This window comes from Canis lupus, chromosome X (genome assembly GCF_011100685.1).
Source record: "Canis lupus familiaris isolate Mischka breed German Shepherd chromosome X, alternate assembly UU_Cfam_GSD_1.0, whole genome shotgun sequence".
Lineage (NCBI taxonomy): Eukaryota > Metazoa > Chordata > Mammalia > Carnivora > Canidae > Canis > Canis lupus.
In genome coordinates, this window is record NC_049260.1 from 69,239,286 (window position 1) to 69,256,270 (window position 16,985).

The 16,985-nt window shown below is 37.7% G+C and overlaps 1 protein-coding gene across 1 annotated transcript in view; it reads left to right on the top strand.

Moving 5' to 3' along the window:
• Positions 1–7,495, top strand: part of LOC608881 (protocadherin-11 X-linked) — a 389,893-nt gene extending 382,398 nt beyond the window's left edge. The window contains exon 7 of the mRNA XM_038587829.1: positions 7,382–7,495. Coding sequence (XP_038443757.1) covers positions 7,382–7,416 — 35 coding nt within the window. The 3' untranslated portion in view covers positions 7,417–7,495. The remainder of the gene's footprint in view (positions 1–7,381) is intronic.
• The last annotated feature ends 9,490 nt before the right edge of the window (positions 7,496–16,985 follow it).

Consider the following 16,985-nt stretch of genomic DNA (forward strand, 5'->3'; position numbering starts at 1 on the left):
AGTAAAGGAACAAAGGCCTCCAAGGGGGAGGGGCCCCGCGAGAAGCCGGGCTGGGGCCGGGGCGAGTGTCCCCAGGACAGGAGAGCCCCGTCCCGGAGGAGCAGGAGCTGCACCAACCTTCCCGGGCGGAAAGGGGCTCGCAGGGAGTTGGAGCAGGACCCAGAAGGGCGAGGATGCCCTCGGGCTCCCCGGGACAGTAACAGCAACTGCGCACCAGGAGAGTGCGCCGATCTCCCTAAGGGCTGCAGCGCGCACGGCGGGACCCGGCGGGACCCGGAGCAGCTCGGAGGGGCTCGGGCGGCGGCTCCGCGGAGGGGGCTGCGCGGCCCCGGGAGCAGCTCGGCCGGGCTCGGGCGGAGGAAGAGGCTCCGTGCGGAGGGGGCTGCGCGGTTCCAGGAGCAGCTCGGAGGGGCTCGGGCGGCGGCTCCGCGGAGGGGGCTGCGCGGCCCGGGAGCGCGAATCCACCAGCGCAGGCTCCGGAGCACAGGGCGCCGGGACACAGCCCAGGATCCGGCCTCCCCCGGGACAGGCAGAGGCCGGGAGGGCCCAGGACAGCAAGGACGCTCCTGCCCCAGCTGAGCAGATCAGCGGCCCGGCCCGGAGCCTCCAGGCCCTGCAGACGGAATTCCTGCCGGAGCTGAATCCAGGTTTCCAGAGCTGCCCCGCCACTGGGGCTGTTCCTCCTGCGGCCTCACGGGGTAAACAACCCCCACTGAGCCCTGCACCAGGCAGGGGCACAGCAGCTCCCCCAACTGCTAACACCTGAAAATCAGCACAACAGGCCCCTCCCCCAGAACACCAGCTAGACTGACAACTTCCAGGAGAAGCCAAGGGACTTAAAAGTACACAGAATCAGAAGATACTCCCCGGTGGTTCTCTTTTTTTTGTTTTGTTTTGTTTTGTTTTGTTTTGCTTTTTGATTTGTTTCCTTCCCCCACCCCCCTTTTTTCTCCTTTCTTTTTCTTTCTCTTTTTCTTCTTTTTTTTCCTTTTTTTTTCTTCCCTTTTTTTTCTCTTTCTCTTTTCTTTCCTTCTTTCTCTCCTCTCTTTTTCTCTTTTTCCCAATACAACTTGCTTTTGGCCACTCTGCACTGAGCAAAATGACTAGAAGGAAAACCTCACCTCAAAAGAAAGAATCAGAAACAGTCCTCTCTCCCACAGAGTTACAAAAGCTGGATTACAATTCAATGTCAGAAAGCCAATTCAGAAGCACTATCATACAGCTACTGGTGGCTCTAGAAAAAAGTATAAAGGACTCAAGAGACTTCATGACTGCAGAATTTAGAGCTAATCAGGCAGAAATTAAAAATCAATTGAATGAGATGCAATCCAAACTAGAAGTCCTAACGACGAGGGTTAACGAGGTGGAAGAACGAGTGAGTGACATAGAAGACAAGTTGATAGCAAAGAGGGAAACTGAGGAAAAAAGAGACAAACAATTAAAAGACCATGAGGATAGATTAAGGGAAATAAACGACAGCCTGAGAAAGAAAAACCTACGTTTAATTGGGGTTCCCGAGGGCGCCGAAAGGGCCAGAGGGCCAGAATATGTATTTGAACAAATTCTAGCTGAAAACTTTCCTAATCTGGGAAGGGAAACAGGCATTCAGATCCAGGAAATAGAGAGATCCCCCCCTAAAATCAATAAAAACCGTTCAACACCTCGACATTTAATAGTGAAGCTTGCAAATTCCAAAGATAAAGAGAAGATCCTTAAAGCAGCAAGAGACAAGAAATCCCTGACTTTTATGGGGAGGAGTATTAGGGTAACAGAAGACCTCTCCACAGAGACCTGGCAGGCCAGAAAGGGCTGGCAGGATATATTCAGGGTCCTAAATGAGAAGAACATGCAACCAAGAATACTTTATCCAGCAAGGCTCTCATTCAAAATGGAAGGAGAGATTAAGAGCTTCCAAGACAGGCAGCAACTAAAAGAATATGTGACCTCCAAACCAGCTCTGCAAGAAATTTTAAGGGGGACTCTTAAAATTCCCCTTTAAGAAGAAGTTCAGTGGAACAGTCCACAAAAACAAGGACTGAATAGATATCATGATGACACTAAACTCATATCTCTCAATACTAACTGAATGTGAACGGGCTTAATGACCCCATCAAAAGGCGCAGGGTTTCAGACTGGATAAAAAAGCAGGACCCATCTATTTGCTGTCTACAAGAGACTCATTTTAGACAGAAGGACACCTAAAGCCTGAAAATAAAAGGTTGGAGAACCATTTACCATCCAAATGGTCCTCAAAAGAAAGCAGGGGTAGCCATCCTTATATCAGATAAACTAAAATTTACCCCAAAGATTGTAGTGAGAGATGAAGAGGGACACTATATCATACTTAAAGGATCTATTCAACAAGAGGACTTAACAATCCTCAATGTATATGCCCCGAATGTGGGAGCTGCCAAATATATCAATCAATTATTAACCAAAGTGAAGAAATACTTAGATAATAATACACTTATACTTGGTGCCTTCAATCTAGCTCTTTCTATACTCGATAGGTCTTCTAAGCACAAGATCTCCAAAGAAACGAGAGCTTTAAATGATACACTGGACCAGATGGATTTCACAGATATCTACAGAACTTTACATCCAAACTCAACTGAATACACATTCTTCTCAAGTGCACATGGAACTTTCTCCAGAATAGACCACATATTGGGTCACAAATCGGGTCTGAACCGATACCAAAAGATTGGGATTGTCCCCTGCATATTCTCAGACCATAATGCATTGAAATTAGAACTAAATCACAACAAGAAGTTTGGAAGGACCTCAAACACGTGGAGGTTAAGGACCATCCTGCTAAAAGATAAAAGGGCCAACCAGGAAATTAAGGAAGAATTAAAAGATTCCTGGAAACTAATGAGAATGAAGATACAACCGTTCAAAATCTTTGGGATGCAGCAAAAGCAGTCCTAAGGGGGAAATACATCGCAATACAAGCATCCATTCAAAAACTGGAAAGAACTCAAATACAAAAGCTAACCTTACACATAAAGGAGCTAGAGAAAAAACAGCAAATAGATCCTACACCCAAGAGAAGAAGGGAGTTAATAAAGATTCGAGCAGAACTCAACGAAATCGAGACCAGAAGAACTGTGGAACAGATCAACAAAACCAGGAGTTGGTTCTTTGAAAGAATTAACAAGATAGATAAACCATTAGCCAGCCTTATTAAAAAGAAAAGAGAGAAGACTCAAATTAATAAAATCATGAATGAGAAAGGAGAGATCACTACCAACACCAAGGAAATACAAACGATTTTAAAAACATATTATGAACAGCTATACGCCAATAAATTAGGAATTCTAGAAGAAATGGACGCATTCCTGGAAAGCCACAAACTACCAAAACTGGAACAGGAAGAAATAGAAAACCTGAACAGGCCAATAACCAGGGAGGAAATTGAAGCAGTCATCAAAAACCTCCCAAGACACAAGAGTGTCTTCCCAGGGGAATTTTATCAAACGTTTAAAGAAGAAACCATACCTATTCTCCTAAAGCTGTTTGGAAAGACAGAAAGAGATGGAGTACTTCCAAATTCGTTCTATGAGGCCAGCATCACCTTAATTCCAAAACCAGACAAAGACCCCACCAAAAAGGAGAATTACAGACCAATATCCCTGATGAACATGGATGCAAAAATTCTCAACAAGATACTGGCCAATAGGATCCAACAGTACATTAAAAAAATTATTTACCATGACCAAGTAGGATTTATCCCTGGGACACAAGGCTGGTTCAACACCCATAAAACAATCAATGTGATTCATCATATCAGCAAGAGAAAAACCAAGAACCATATGATCCTCTCATTGGATGCAGAGAAAGCATTTGACAAAATACAGCATCCATTCCTGATCAAAACTCTTCAGAGTGTAGGGATAGAGGGAACATTCCTCGACATCTTAAAAGCCATCTATGAAAAGGCCACAGCAAATATCATTCTCAATGGGGAAGCACTGGGAGCCTTCCCCTAAGATCAGGAACAAGACAGGGATGTCCACTCTCACCACTGCTGTTCAACATAGTACTGGAAGTCCTAGCCTCAGCAATCAGACAACAAAAAGACATTAAAGGCATTCAAATTGGCAAAGAAAAAGTCAAACTCTCCCTCTTCGCCGATGACATGATACTCTACATAGAAAACCCAAAAGTCTCCACCCCAAGATTGCTGGAACTCATACAGCAATTCGGTAGCGTGGCAGGATACAAAATCAATGCCCAGAAGTCAGTGGCATTTCTATACACTAACAATGAGACTGAAGAAAGAGAAATTAAGGAGTCAATCCCATTTACAATTGCACCCAAAAGCATAAGATACCTAGGAATAAACCTAACCAAAGATGTAAAGGATCTATACCCTCAAAACTATAGAACACTTCTGAAAGAAATTGAAGAAGACACAAAGAGATGGAAAAATATTCCATGCTCATGGATTGGCAGAATTAATATTGTGAAAATGTCAATGTTACCCAGGGCAATATACACGTTTAATGCAATCCCTATCAAAATACCATGGACTTTCTTCAGAGAGTTAGAACAAATAATTTTAAGATTTGTGTGGAATCAGAAAAGACCTCGAATAGCCAGGGGAATTTTAAAAAAGAAAACCATATCTGGGGGCATCACTATGCCAGATTTCAGGTTGTACTACAAAGCTGTGGTCATCAAGACAGTGTGGTACTGGCACAAAAACAGACACATAGATCAGTGGAACAGAATAGAGAATCCAGAAGTGGACCCTGAACTTTATGGGCAACTAATATTCTATAAAGGAGGAAAGACTATCCATTGGAAGAAAGACAGTCTCTTCAATAAATGGTGCTGGGAAAATTGGACATCCACATGCAGAAGAATGAAACTAGACCACTCTCTTGCACCATACACAAAGATAAACTCAAAATGGATGAAAGATCTAAATGTGAGACAAGATTCCATCAAAATCCTAGAGAAGAACACAGGCAACACCCTTTTTGAACTCGGCCATAGTAACTTCTTGCAAGATACATCCACGAAGGCAAAAGAAACAAAAGCAAAAATGAACTATTGGGACTTCATCAAGATAAGAAGCTTTTGCACAGCAAAGGATACAGTCAACAAAACTCAAAGACAACCTACAGAATGGGAGAAGATATTCGCAAATGACATATCAGATAAAGGGCTAGTTTCCAAGATCTATAAAGAACTTATCAAACTCAACACCAAAGAAACAAACAATCCAATCATGAAATGGGCAAAAGACATGAACAGAAATCTCACAGAGGAAGACATAGACATGGCCAACATGCACATGAGAAAATGCTCTGCATCACTTGCCATCAGGGAAATACAAATCAAAACCACAATGAGATACCACCTCACACCAGTGAGAATGTGGAAAATTAACAAGACAGGAAACAACCAATGTTGGAGAGGATGCGGAGAAAAGGGAACCCTCATACACTGTTGGTGGGAATGTGAACTGGTGCAGCCACTCTGGAAAACTGTGTGGAGGTTCCTCAAACAGTTAAAAATATACCTGCCCTACGACCCAGCAATTGCACTGTTGGGGATTTACCCCAAAGAGACAAATGCAATGAAACGCCGGGACACCTGCACCCCGATGTTTATAGCAGCAATGGCCACGATAGCCAAACTGTGGAAGGAGCCTCGGTGTCCAACGAAAGATGAATGGATAAAGAAGATGTGGTTTATGTATACAATGGAATATTACTCAGCTATTAGAAATGACAAATACCCACCATTTGCTTCAACGTGGATGGAACTGGAGGGTATTATGCTGAGTGAAGTAAGCCAGTCGGAGAAGGACAAACATTATATGTTCTCATTCATTTGGGGAATATAAATAATAGTGAAAGGGAATATAAGGGAAGGGGGAAGAAATGTGTGGGAAATATCAGAAAGGGAGACAGAGCGTAAAGACTGCTAACTCTGGGAAACGAACTAGGGGTGGTAGAAGGGGAGGAGGGTGGGGGGTGGGAGTGAATGGGTGACAGGCACTGGGGGTTATTCTGTATGTTGGTAAATTGAACACCAATAAAAAATAAATTAAAAAAATAAATAAAAAATGACTTTTGAATCGGAGAAGGACAAACAGTGTATGTTCTCATTCATTTGGGGAATATAAATAATAGTGGAAGGGAATATAAGGGAAGGGAGAAGAAATGTGTGGGAAATATCAGAAAGAGAGACAGAACATAAAGACTCCTAACTCTGGGAAACGAATTAGGGGTGGTGGAAGGGGAGGAGGGCGGGGGTTGGGGGTGAATGGGTGACGGGCACTGAGGGGGACACTTGGGATGAGCACTGGGTGTTATTCTATATGTTGGTAAATTGAACACCAATAAAAATTATTTTATTAATAAATAAATAAATAAATAAATAAATAAATAAATAAATAAATAATAAATAAAAATTGACTTTTGGGCAGCTCTGGTGGCTCAGCGGTTTAGCAGCGTCTTTGGCCTAGGGCGTGATCCTGGAGACCCAGGATAGAGTCCCACGTCAGGCTCCCTGTGTAGAGCCTGCTTCTCACTCTGCTTGTGCCTCTGTGTGTGTGTATCATGAATAAATAAAGTCTTTTAAAATTTAAATAGATAAAAATTAAAAAAAATAAAAATCGACTTTTTAAAATTATCCCCAGATCAAGCATGATCTTAACGTTTTCAAGGAAGTCCATAATGCAAAGCCTAAATTTATTTTCCTGGGAAATAATGATAATGATCTCTAATCCCTAGCACTCTAATTGTGAGAAATAAATTGTAGTTGTGAAAATAGCTGTATTATAGATAAAGTGTCTTAATCAAGTTAAGAATACATCTATTGGGTCATCCTCATATTAGTGTCTGTTGATTTTTGTTTCTTCCTATTACTTTTTTTTTCTGCATTGGAGCACATTTGGAGGCAGAGCAATCTGTTAAGTCAAAACCAATGTTCTTCTTTATATTCCATTTCCTGTAGGAGGTTCCATGAGAAAATTTCAATAGAGAACTCTACTTTGCTATCACTGGCAATAAAACTAGAAAATCCACTGAGTTCTTACAAAATTTTGAGTTCAAAAATATATTCCCTTTAGAGAATGGACTAATCACTACTGAAGAGGCCAGCAAATAGCATAGGCTTGGTCTGATTTTAAGGAAAAGAAAACATTATAAGAGACAGATTTTATGAGTTATCCGTTTTCTACCTTATCTATCTCAGTTGTCACATTCTTTACCAAGTGAAGTTGAAAGTACATTGCAATACATTACAATTTATATTTGTTTAGTTAAATTAATATAACATATTGTGAATAAGACAAATAAATAAATAAGACAAATAAATAAATAAATTTATTGTTTTTAACTTTATTAAACTCTTTTTCTAGCTTTCATTCCTGGACTAAAGAAAGGTACAGTATAAAACAATATAAACCATAATCATGTATATTTCATTTTAAAAACAAATTGCTGATTTGTGTTTGTTTTAAGAAGTCTTAGCCTTTTCATTTCTCATAAACATTGCGATTTCAACTGTTTCAAACACATTTTTAGTATGTTTAACATGAACTGATATTTTTTTTTTTTTTTTTTTGAACTGATATTTTAAAAAGGTATTCAGTCAGTTTGGTATCTTGTATAACTGAAACTGGATGTTTTTTCCAAGTTATATGTAATTAATATTTAGATAGAAAACTTAACATGACCTTATAGTCATTTTTGACTTAATGTAATTACTTTTAAATTACCTCCAGATTTAATTATTTATTTTTATTCTTTTACAGTTTAAGCATATTCAATATTTTGTCTGAGGAGGCATTCAAGATACAATTCTACTTTTCTATATTTTTTATTCAAATTAGATTATAAATTGCATATATTGTTTACATACCTAACAAAATAATCCATTTACATGCTTTGTGAACTTGTAAATAATATGCATTTTCTTTGCCAAATTATAATGTCTGATTACATGTGAATCTGTATAAGTTAAGGTTAACAGAAAACAAATTTCTTTAATTATGGAGCTTATACAATTAGTTCAAATGCATATTGTTTTATTGTGCCAATAAAGTTTTCAAATGCCCCAGAATATTTTGAATGCTCCAAAACTATTTGCAGTCTGTGTATACACACCTATATCTTTATTATCTACATATTTGAGGATGGACCTGACATGTTGTTCTATTGTTATTTAAAACAATAATTTATTTCACTTCATATGCTTTTATCTCAAAATGTAATTTACAGTCCTTTGATATTTTGGCCAAGTAGAAATTATATTCAAAAAATAAATTTTCCTTAAATCAGTCAGAAAAATCTCAATTGTTATGTAAAGAACCTCACCACTGATCTTTAATTTTGACACACCATCTATACTAGCAGCATGCTCTTTGTGTGTGTGTGTGTGTGTGTGTGTGTGTGTTTTAAATGTTATTAATGCTTTAGCCTTTTTATATTGTGGTCAACATTTCTTGTGTGAGTTTGAGTACGTAATGTTTATAGGGTCATTCAGGTGAAAGTGCATGAATTGCATGTGTTTTCATTTTGTATCTTTCCTTCCCATTAGTTTTTAGGAATCTTCTGATAAATGCTATTGAGGAATAATAACTATCTAATAGTTGTGGGAACTTGTTTGTGGTTGTGAAAAAAGTGAAGGTGTTATTAGTATGAAAGTATAATTAGGATACAATGCTATATTATTTTGAGGCATATAAGAGAGTGATTCAATAATTATATATAATACTCAGTGCTTACCATGGTAAGTATAGTCACTACCTTTTCCTATACAATGGCATTACAATATTATTGACTATATTCTCTATGTTGTACTTTTCATCTCTGTGACATATTAATTTTACAAATGGAAGTTTGTATATCTTAATCCCATTTATCTACTATTCCCATCCTCCCATTCACCTTCCCTCTGGCAACTACCAGTTTGTCTTCTGTATTTAAGAGTATGTTTTTGTGATTTTTTTTGTTTTGTTTTTAGATTTAACATATAAGTGAAATCATATAGTATTTCTCATTCTCTGACTTAGTTCCCTTGGCATAATACTTTCTAGGTCCATCCATGTTGTTGCAGATTGCAACATCTCATTCTTTTTCATGGCTAAGTAATATTTGGTTGTATACATATACCACATCTTCCTTATCTCTTTATTTATTGAGAGACACGTAGGTTGATAACATATCATGCCTATTATAAATAATGCTAAAATAAAGAGGGGTGCATATATCTTTTCAAATTAGTGTTTTTGTTTTCTTTGGTTAAATACCCGGTAGTGGGATGACTGGATCATATGGCATTTCTACATTTAATTTTTTGAAGAACATACATAGTGTTTTCCACAGTGGCTGCACCAGTTTGCATTTTCACCAACAGTGCACAAGTGTTTCTTTTTATCTACATCCTCACCTGCACTAGTTGTTTCTTGTGTTTTCTTATTTTATCCACTGTGACAAGGTGCAAAGCGGTATCTTACTGTGTACCAATTTTCATTCCCACCAACAGTGCACAAGGGTTCACTTTTCCCTGCATCCTCATCAACATTTATCATTTTTTTTTGGTCTTTTTAATACTAGTCATTCTGACTGGCATGAGGTAATATCTCATTGTGATTTTGATTGGGATTTTCCTGATCATTAGCAATGTGGAGCATCTTTTCATGTGTCTGTTGGCAAACTGTATGTCTTCTTTGAAAATATATCTATTCAGGTCCTCTGCTCATTTTTTAATCTGGTTGTTTTTGGTGTTGAATTGTATAGATTCTTTATATATTTTGGATGTTAACCTTTTATTAGATACATCATTTACAAATATCTTCTCCCATTCAGTGGATTGCCTTTTCATTTGGTTGACAGTTTCCTTCACTCTGCAAGACCTTTTTGTTTTGGTGTTGTGCTAATACTTTAATTTGCTTTTGTTTTCTTAACCTGAGGAGATACCTCCACAAAAATGTTGCTGGGGTCTATTTCTGAGAGATTGTTGCCTACATTTTCTTTTAGGACTTTCATGGTATCAAGTCTCATATTTAGGTTTTTAATCTAGTTTGCATTTTTTTTGTATATGGTGTAATAAGTGCTCCAGTTTCATTCTTTTGCATGTAGTTGTCCCGTTTTCCCAGAGCAATTTATTGACAAGACTGTCTTTTCCCCCATTGAATCTTCTTCCCTGTTTTGTCATAGATTGAATGGTCATATATATGTGGGTTTATTTCTAGGATTTCTATCCTATTTTATTGATCTGTGTGCCTATTTTTGTACTAGTGTTTTGATTACTGTAGCTTTGAAGTGTGTCTTGAAATATGGGATTGTGATAACTCCAGCCTTGTTCTTTGTCAAGATTGTTTTTGGTGTTTTATACAAATTTTAGGATTTTTTTTTAAAGTAAGTTGGGGATCTTTTTTTTTAAAGATTTTATTTATTTATTCATGAGAGACACAGAAGAGAGAGAGGCAGAGACACAGGCAGAGAGAGAAGCAGGCTCCATGCAGGGAGCCCAACATGGGACTCAATCCTGGGTCTCCAGGACCACACCCTGGGCTGAAGGTGGTGCTAAACCGCTGAGCCACCTGGGCTGCCCAAATTTTAGGATTATTTGTACTAGTTTTGTGAAAAATGTTATCGGTAATATGATAATGATTACAATGAATCTGTAGATTGCTCTGGGTAGTATGGCCATTTTGACAATACTGATTTTTCTAACCCATGAGTATGGTGTGAATTTTCATTTCTTTGTGTTGTCTTCAATTACTTTCATCAATATCTTAACAGTTTTCAGAGCATAAGTCTTTAACTTCCTTGGTTAAATTTGTTCCTAGCTATTTTTTGGTGCAATTTCAAATGTGATTATATTCTTAATTTCTCATTGTGCTACTTCATTATTAGTGTATGGAAATGCAAAATATTTCTGCATGTACATTTTATATCCTATAACTTTACTGAATTCATTAATCAGTTCGAATAGTTTTTTTTTTTTTGGTGGAATCTGGGCTTATATATATAAAATCCTATATCATGTATGATGTCATCTGCAAATAGCAGTGGTTTTACTTTTTCCTTGCCAATTTGGATGCTTTTTAATTTCTTGTTCTTGTCTGATCACTATAGCTATGACTTCCAGTACTATATTGAATAGAGTGCTGAGAGTGGCATCTTTGTCTTGTTCCAGATCTTAGAATAAAAGCTTTCAGTATTTCACCATTGAGCATGATGTTACCTGTGGGTTTTTAAAATATGACCTTTTTAATATTCATATGTACTCCCTCTGAATCTACTTTGTTGAACAAATGTATTTTGTTATGTGTGTTTTCCACAACTATTGAGATGATCATATGGTTTTTATCTTTCCCCTTTTAATGTAATATATCCTATTAACTGATGTGTCAATATTGAATTACTTTTCATCTCTGGAATCAATTCCACTTGATTATGGTAAAAGGGCCTTTTCATGCATGTTAAATGTGATTTCCTAATATTTGGTAAGAGCTTTTTGCATCTATGTTCATCAGAGATATTGGCCCATAGTTCTCTTTTTCTATTGTGTCTTTATCTGCGTTTGGTATCCAGATAATGGCCTCGTAGAATAATTTGGAAGTTTTCCTTCCTCTTCTAATTTCTGGAATAGTTTGAGAAGAAAAAAAATATTAACTCTTCTTTAAATGTTGTGTAGAATTTATCTGTGAGGCCATCTCATCCTGAACTCTTATTTGTTGGGAGTTTTTTTTGATTAATCATTCAATTTCATTACTCATGATCAGTCTGTCCAAATTTTCAATTTCTTCCTGATTCAGTTTTGGAAGATTTTATGTTTCTAGGAATTTATCCATGGCTTCTAGGTTGCCCAATTTATTCTCTTATATCCTTCATATTTCTGTGATCTCACTTGTTATTTATCCTCCTTGATTTCTGATTGATTTATTTGAGCCTTCTCTCCTTTTCCTGATGAGTCTGACTAAAGATTTATCAGTTCATTTATCTTTTCAAAGAGCCAGCTCTTGGTTTCATTGATCTTTTCTTTTTTTATATATATATTTTTTCTTTATTTATTTATGATAGTCACACAGAGAGAGAGAGAGAGAGAGGCAGAGACATAGGCAGAGGGAGAAGCAGGCTCCATGCACCGGGAGCCCGATGTGGGATTCGATCCCGGGTCTCCAGGATCGCGCCCTGGGCCAAAGGCAGGCGCCAAACCGCTGCGCCACCCAGGGATCCCTCATTGATCTTTTCTATTGTTTTTTAGTCTTTCTTTCATTTATTTTCACTATAATTTTTATTATTTTCTCACTTTTAGTAGCTTTGGGATTTGTTCTTTTTCTAGCACTTTTAGGTGTAAAATTGTTTATTTGATATTTTTTCCTGTTTCTTGAGTTAGGTATGTATTGCTATAAACTTCCTTCCTAGAACTGTATTTGCTGCATTCCAAAGATCTTGAACTGTTGTGCTTCCCTTTTCACTTGTCCATGTATTTTTTTATTTCCTCTGATTTTTTCATTGACCCATTGTTTGTTTAGCCTTCATGTGTATACTTTTTTCTTGTTTTTTTTTGTAATTCATTTCTAGTTTCATACTGTTGTGGTCAGAAAAAATGCTTGATATAATTTTAATCTTAAATGTGGGGCAGCCCGGGTGGCTCAGCAGTTTAGCACGCCTTCAGCCCAGGGTGTGATCCTGGAGTCCCAGGATCGAGTTCTGCGTTGGGCTCCCTGCATGGAGCCCGCTTCTCCCTCTGCCTGTGTCTCTACATCTCTCTCTCTCTCTCTCTCTCTCTCTGTGTCTCTCATTAATAAATAAATGAAATCTTTAAAAAAAATCTTAAGTGTGAAGACTTGTTTTGTGACCTAACATGTAACCTATCCTGAAGAATGTTCCATAAGAACTTGAATAGAATGTCTGCTGGTTTTGCACAGAATGTTCTGTATATATATCTATTAGGCTGATCTAGTCTAATGTGTCATTCAAAGCTAATTTACTTGTTGACTTTGTATCTGGATAATCTATCCATTGATGTAAGTAGGGTGTTAAAGTTTCCTACTATGATTGTATTACTGTCAATTTCCTTCTTTATGTCTACTAATATTTACTTTATGTGTTCAGGTGCTCCAATTTTGGTTGTATAGATATTTATAATTGTATCCTCTTGCTAGATTGATTTTTTTTTACTATTATGTACTACTTTTCTTTATCTCTTGCTATAGTCTTGGTTTTAACATCTGTTTTGTTTAATATAAGTATTGCTACCACAGCTTTGTTCTTGTTTTTATTTGTTTGTTTTGCTTCCATTTGCATGGTACATATTTTTCTATCCCTTCACTTTCAGTATGTATGGATTAGGGTTGAAGTTAGTCTTTTGTAGGCAACATTTAGATAAGTCTTTTTTTAATAAAAATTCATTAATTAATATTTTATCCATTCGGTCACCTTATGTCTCTTGATTAGAGATTTTAGTCCGTTTACATTTAAATTAATTATTGATAGGTATGTACTCATTGCCATTTTGTTGTTTTCTATTTGTTTTTCATAGTTCTGTTGTTTCCTCTCTTGCTGTCTTTGATGTGGTTTGATGATTTTCTTTAGTGTTATGCTTGGTTTCCTTTTTCTTTATTGATTTTGGTTCTATTAAAAGTTTTTGATTTGTGGTTATCATCATGTTCATATATAATATCTTAAGCATATAGCAGTCCATATTAAGTATGTTCACTTAAGTTCAAACCCATCTAAAAGCATTCAACTTTTATTTCCCTCTATATTTTATGTATGTGATATCTTATTTTACATTTTTTAAAAAAGTTTATGTATCCCTTGCCTAATTTTGGTAGATGTAATTTATTTTAACTACTTTTTTGTGTTAACCTCTATACTGGCTTTACAAGTGATTAACCTACTATATTTTCTATATATTTGCTTTTACCTCTGATTTTTTCCCTTTTATAACTTATTTCTAGTTATGGCCTTTTCTTTACACTTAAAGAATCCACTTTAAAATTTCTTCTGAGGCTTGTTTAAAGGTGAAAAGTAACTTTTGCTCGGGAAACTTTTTTGCTTCTTCTATTCTAAATGTTAACATTGCTGGGTGGAGCATTCTTGGTTGCATTTTTTTTTCTTACATGCCACTATATTCTGGCCAGCAGTTTCTTCTGAAAAATTAGCTGATAGCCTCATGGGGTTTTTCTTTTAAGATTTTTTTTTCTTTTCCTGCTTTTAAAATTCTCCTTGTCTTTACTTTTTGCTATTTGAATTACTATATGTTTTGGTGTGGTCTTCCTTCAGTTTATATTGCTAAGGTAAATCTTTGCTTCCTAGACTTGGATGTCTGTTTTCTTACTCAATTTAAAGAGATTTTCAGGGATTCCTGGGTGGCACAGCGGTTTAGCGCCTGCTTTTGGCCGAGGGCACGATCCTGGAGACCCAGGATCGAGTACCACGTCGGGCTCCAGGTGCATGGAGCCTGCTTCTCCCTCTGCCTGTGCCTCTGCCTCTCTCTCTCGCTCTCTCTCTGACTATCATAAAAAAGAGGTTTTCAGTTATTATTATTATTATTTTTTAAAATAAATTTATTTTTTATTGGTGTTCAATTTGCCAACATACAGAATAACACCCAGTGCTCATCCCGTCAAGTGCCCCCCTCAGTGCCCATCACCCATTCACCGCCACTCCCCGCCTCCTTCCCTTTCACCACCCCTAGTTTGTTTCCCACAGTTAGGAGTCTTTATGTTCTGCCTCCCTTTCTGATATTTCCCACACATTTCTTCCCTTCCCTTATATTCCCTTTCATTATTATTTATTTTCCCCAAATGAATGAGAACATACAATGTTTGTCCTTCTAAGATTGACTTACTTCACTCAGCATAATACCCTCCAGTTCCATCCACGTTGAAGCAAATGGTGGGTATTTGTCGTTTCTAATGGCTGAGTAATATTCCATTGTATACGTAAACCACATCTTCTTTATCCACTCATCTTTCGATGGACACTGAGGCTCCTTATATAATTTGGCTATTGTGGCCATTGCTGCTAGAAACATCGGGGTGCAGGTGTCCCGACGTTTCATTGCATCTGAATCTTGGGGGTAAATCCCCAAGAGTGCAATTGCTGGGTCTAGGGCAGGTCTATTTTTAACTCTTTGAGGAACCTCCACACAGTTTTCCAGAGTGGCTGCACCAGTTCACATTCCCACCAAAAGTGTAAGAGGGTTCCCTTTTCTCCGCATCCTCTCCAACATTTGTGGTTTCCTGCCTTGTTAATGTTCCCCATTCTCACTGGTGTGAGGTGGTATCTCATTGTGGTTTTGATTTGTATTTCCCTGATGGCAAGTGATGCAGAGCATTTTCTCATGTGCATGTTGGCCATGTCTATGTCTTCCTCTGTGAGATTTCTGTTCATGTCTTTTGCCCATTTCAAGATTGGATTGTTTGTTTCTTTGCTGTTGAGTTTAATAAGTTCTTTATAGATCTTGGAAACTAGCCCTTTATCTGATACATCATTTGCAAAATCTTCTCCCATTCTGTAGGTTGTCTTTTAGTTTTGCTGACTGTATCCTTTGCTGTGCAAAAGCTTCTTATCTTGATGAAGTCCCAATAGTTCATTTTTGCTTTTGTTTCTTTTACCTTCATGGATGTATCTTGCAGCAAGTTACTGTGGCTGAGTTCAAAAAGGGTTTTGCCTCTGTTCTCCTCTAGGATTTTGATGGAATCTTGTCTCACCTTTAGATCTTTCATCCATTTTGAGTTTATCTTTGTGTATGGTGAAAGAGAGTGGTCTAATTTCATTCTTCTGCATGTGGATGTCCAATTTTCCCAGCACCATTTATTGAAGAGACTGTCTTTCTTCCAATGGATAGTCTTTCCTCCTTTATCGAATATTAGTTGACCATAAAGCTCAGGGTCCACTTCTGGGTTCTCTATTCTGTTCCATTGATCTATGTGTCTGTTTTTGTGCCAGACCACACTGTCTTGATGACCACAACTTTGTAGTACAACCTGAAATCTGGCATTGTGATTCCCCCAGATATGGTTTTCTTTTATAAAATTCCCCTGGCAATTCGGGGTCTTTTCTGATTCCACACAAATCTTAAAATAATTTGTTCTAACTCTCTGAAGAAAGTCCATGGTATTTGGATAGGGATTGCAGTAAACGTGTATATTGCCCTGGGTAACATTTTCACACTATTAATTCTGCCAATCCATGAGCATGGAATATTTTTCCATCTCTTTGTGTCTTTCTCAATTTCTTTCAGAAGTGTTCCATAGTTTTTAGGGTATAGATCCTTTACCTCTTCGGTTAGGTTTATTCCTAGGTATCTTATGCTTTTGGGTGCAATTGTCAATGGGATTGACTCCTTAATTTCTTTCTTCAGTCTCATTGTTAGTGTATAGAAATGCCACTGACTTCTGGGCATTGATTTTGTATCCTGCCACGCTACCAAATTGCTGTATGAGTTCTAGCAATCTTGGGGTGAAGGCTTTTGGGTTTTCTATGTAGAGTAACATGTCATCGGCGAAGAGGGAGAGTTTGACTTTTTCTTTGCCAATTTGAATGCCTTTAATGTCTTTTTGTTGTCTGACTGCTGAGGCTAGGACTTCCAGTACTATGTTGAATAGCAGTGGTGAGAGGGGACATCCCTGTCTTATTCCTGATCTTAGGGGAAAGGCTCCCAGTGCTTCCCCATTGAGAATGATATTTATTGTGGGCTTTTCATAGATGGCTTTTAAGATGTCGAGAAATGTTCCCTCTATCCCTACACTCTGAAGAGTTTTGATCAGGAATGGATGCTGTAGTTTGTCAAATGCTTTCTCTGCATCTAATGAGAGGATCATATGGTTCTTGGTTTTTTTCTTGCGGATATGATGAATCACATTGATTGTTTTACGAGTGTTGAACCAGCCTTGTGTCCCAGGGATAAATCCTACTTGGTCATGGTGAATAATTTTCTTAATGTATTGTTGGATCCTATTGGCTAGTAGCTTGTTGAGAATTTTTGCATCCATG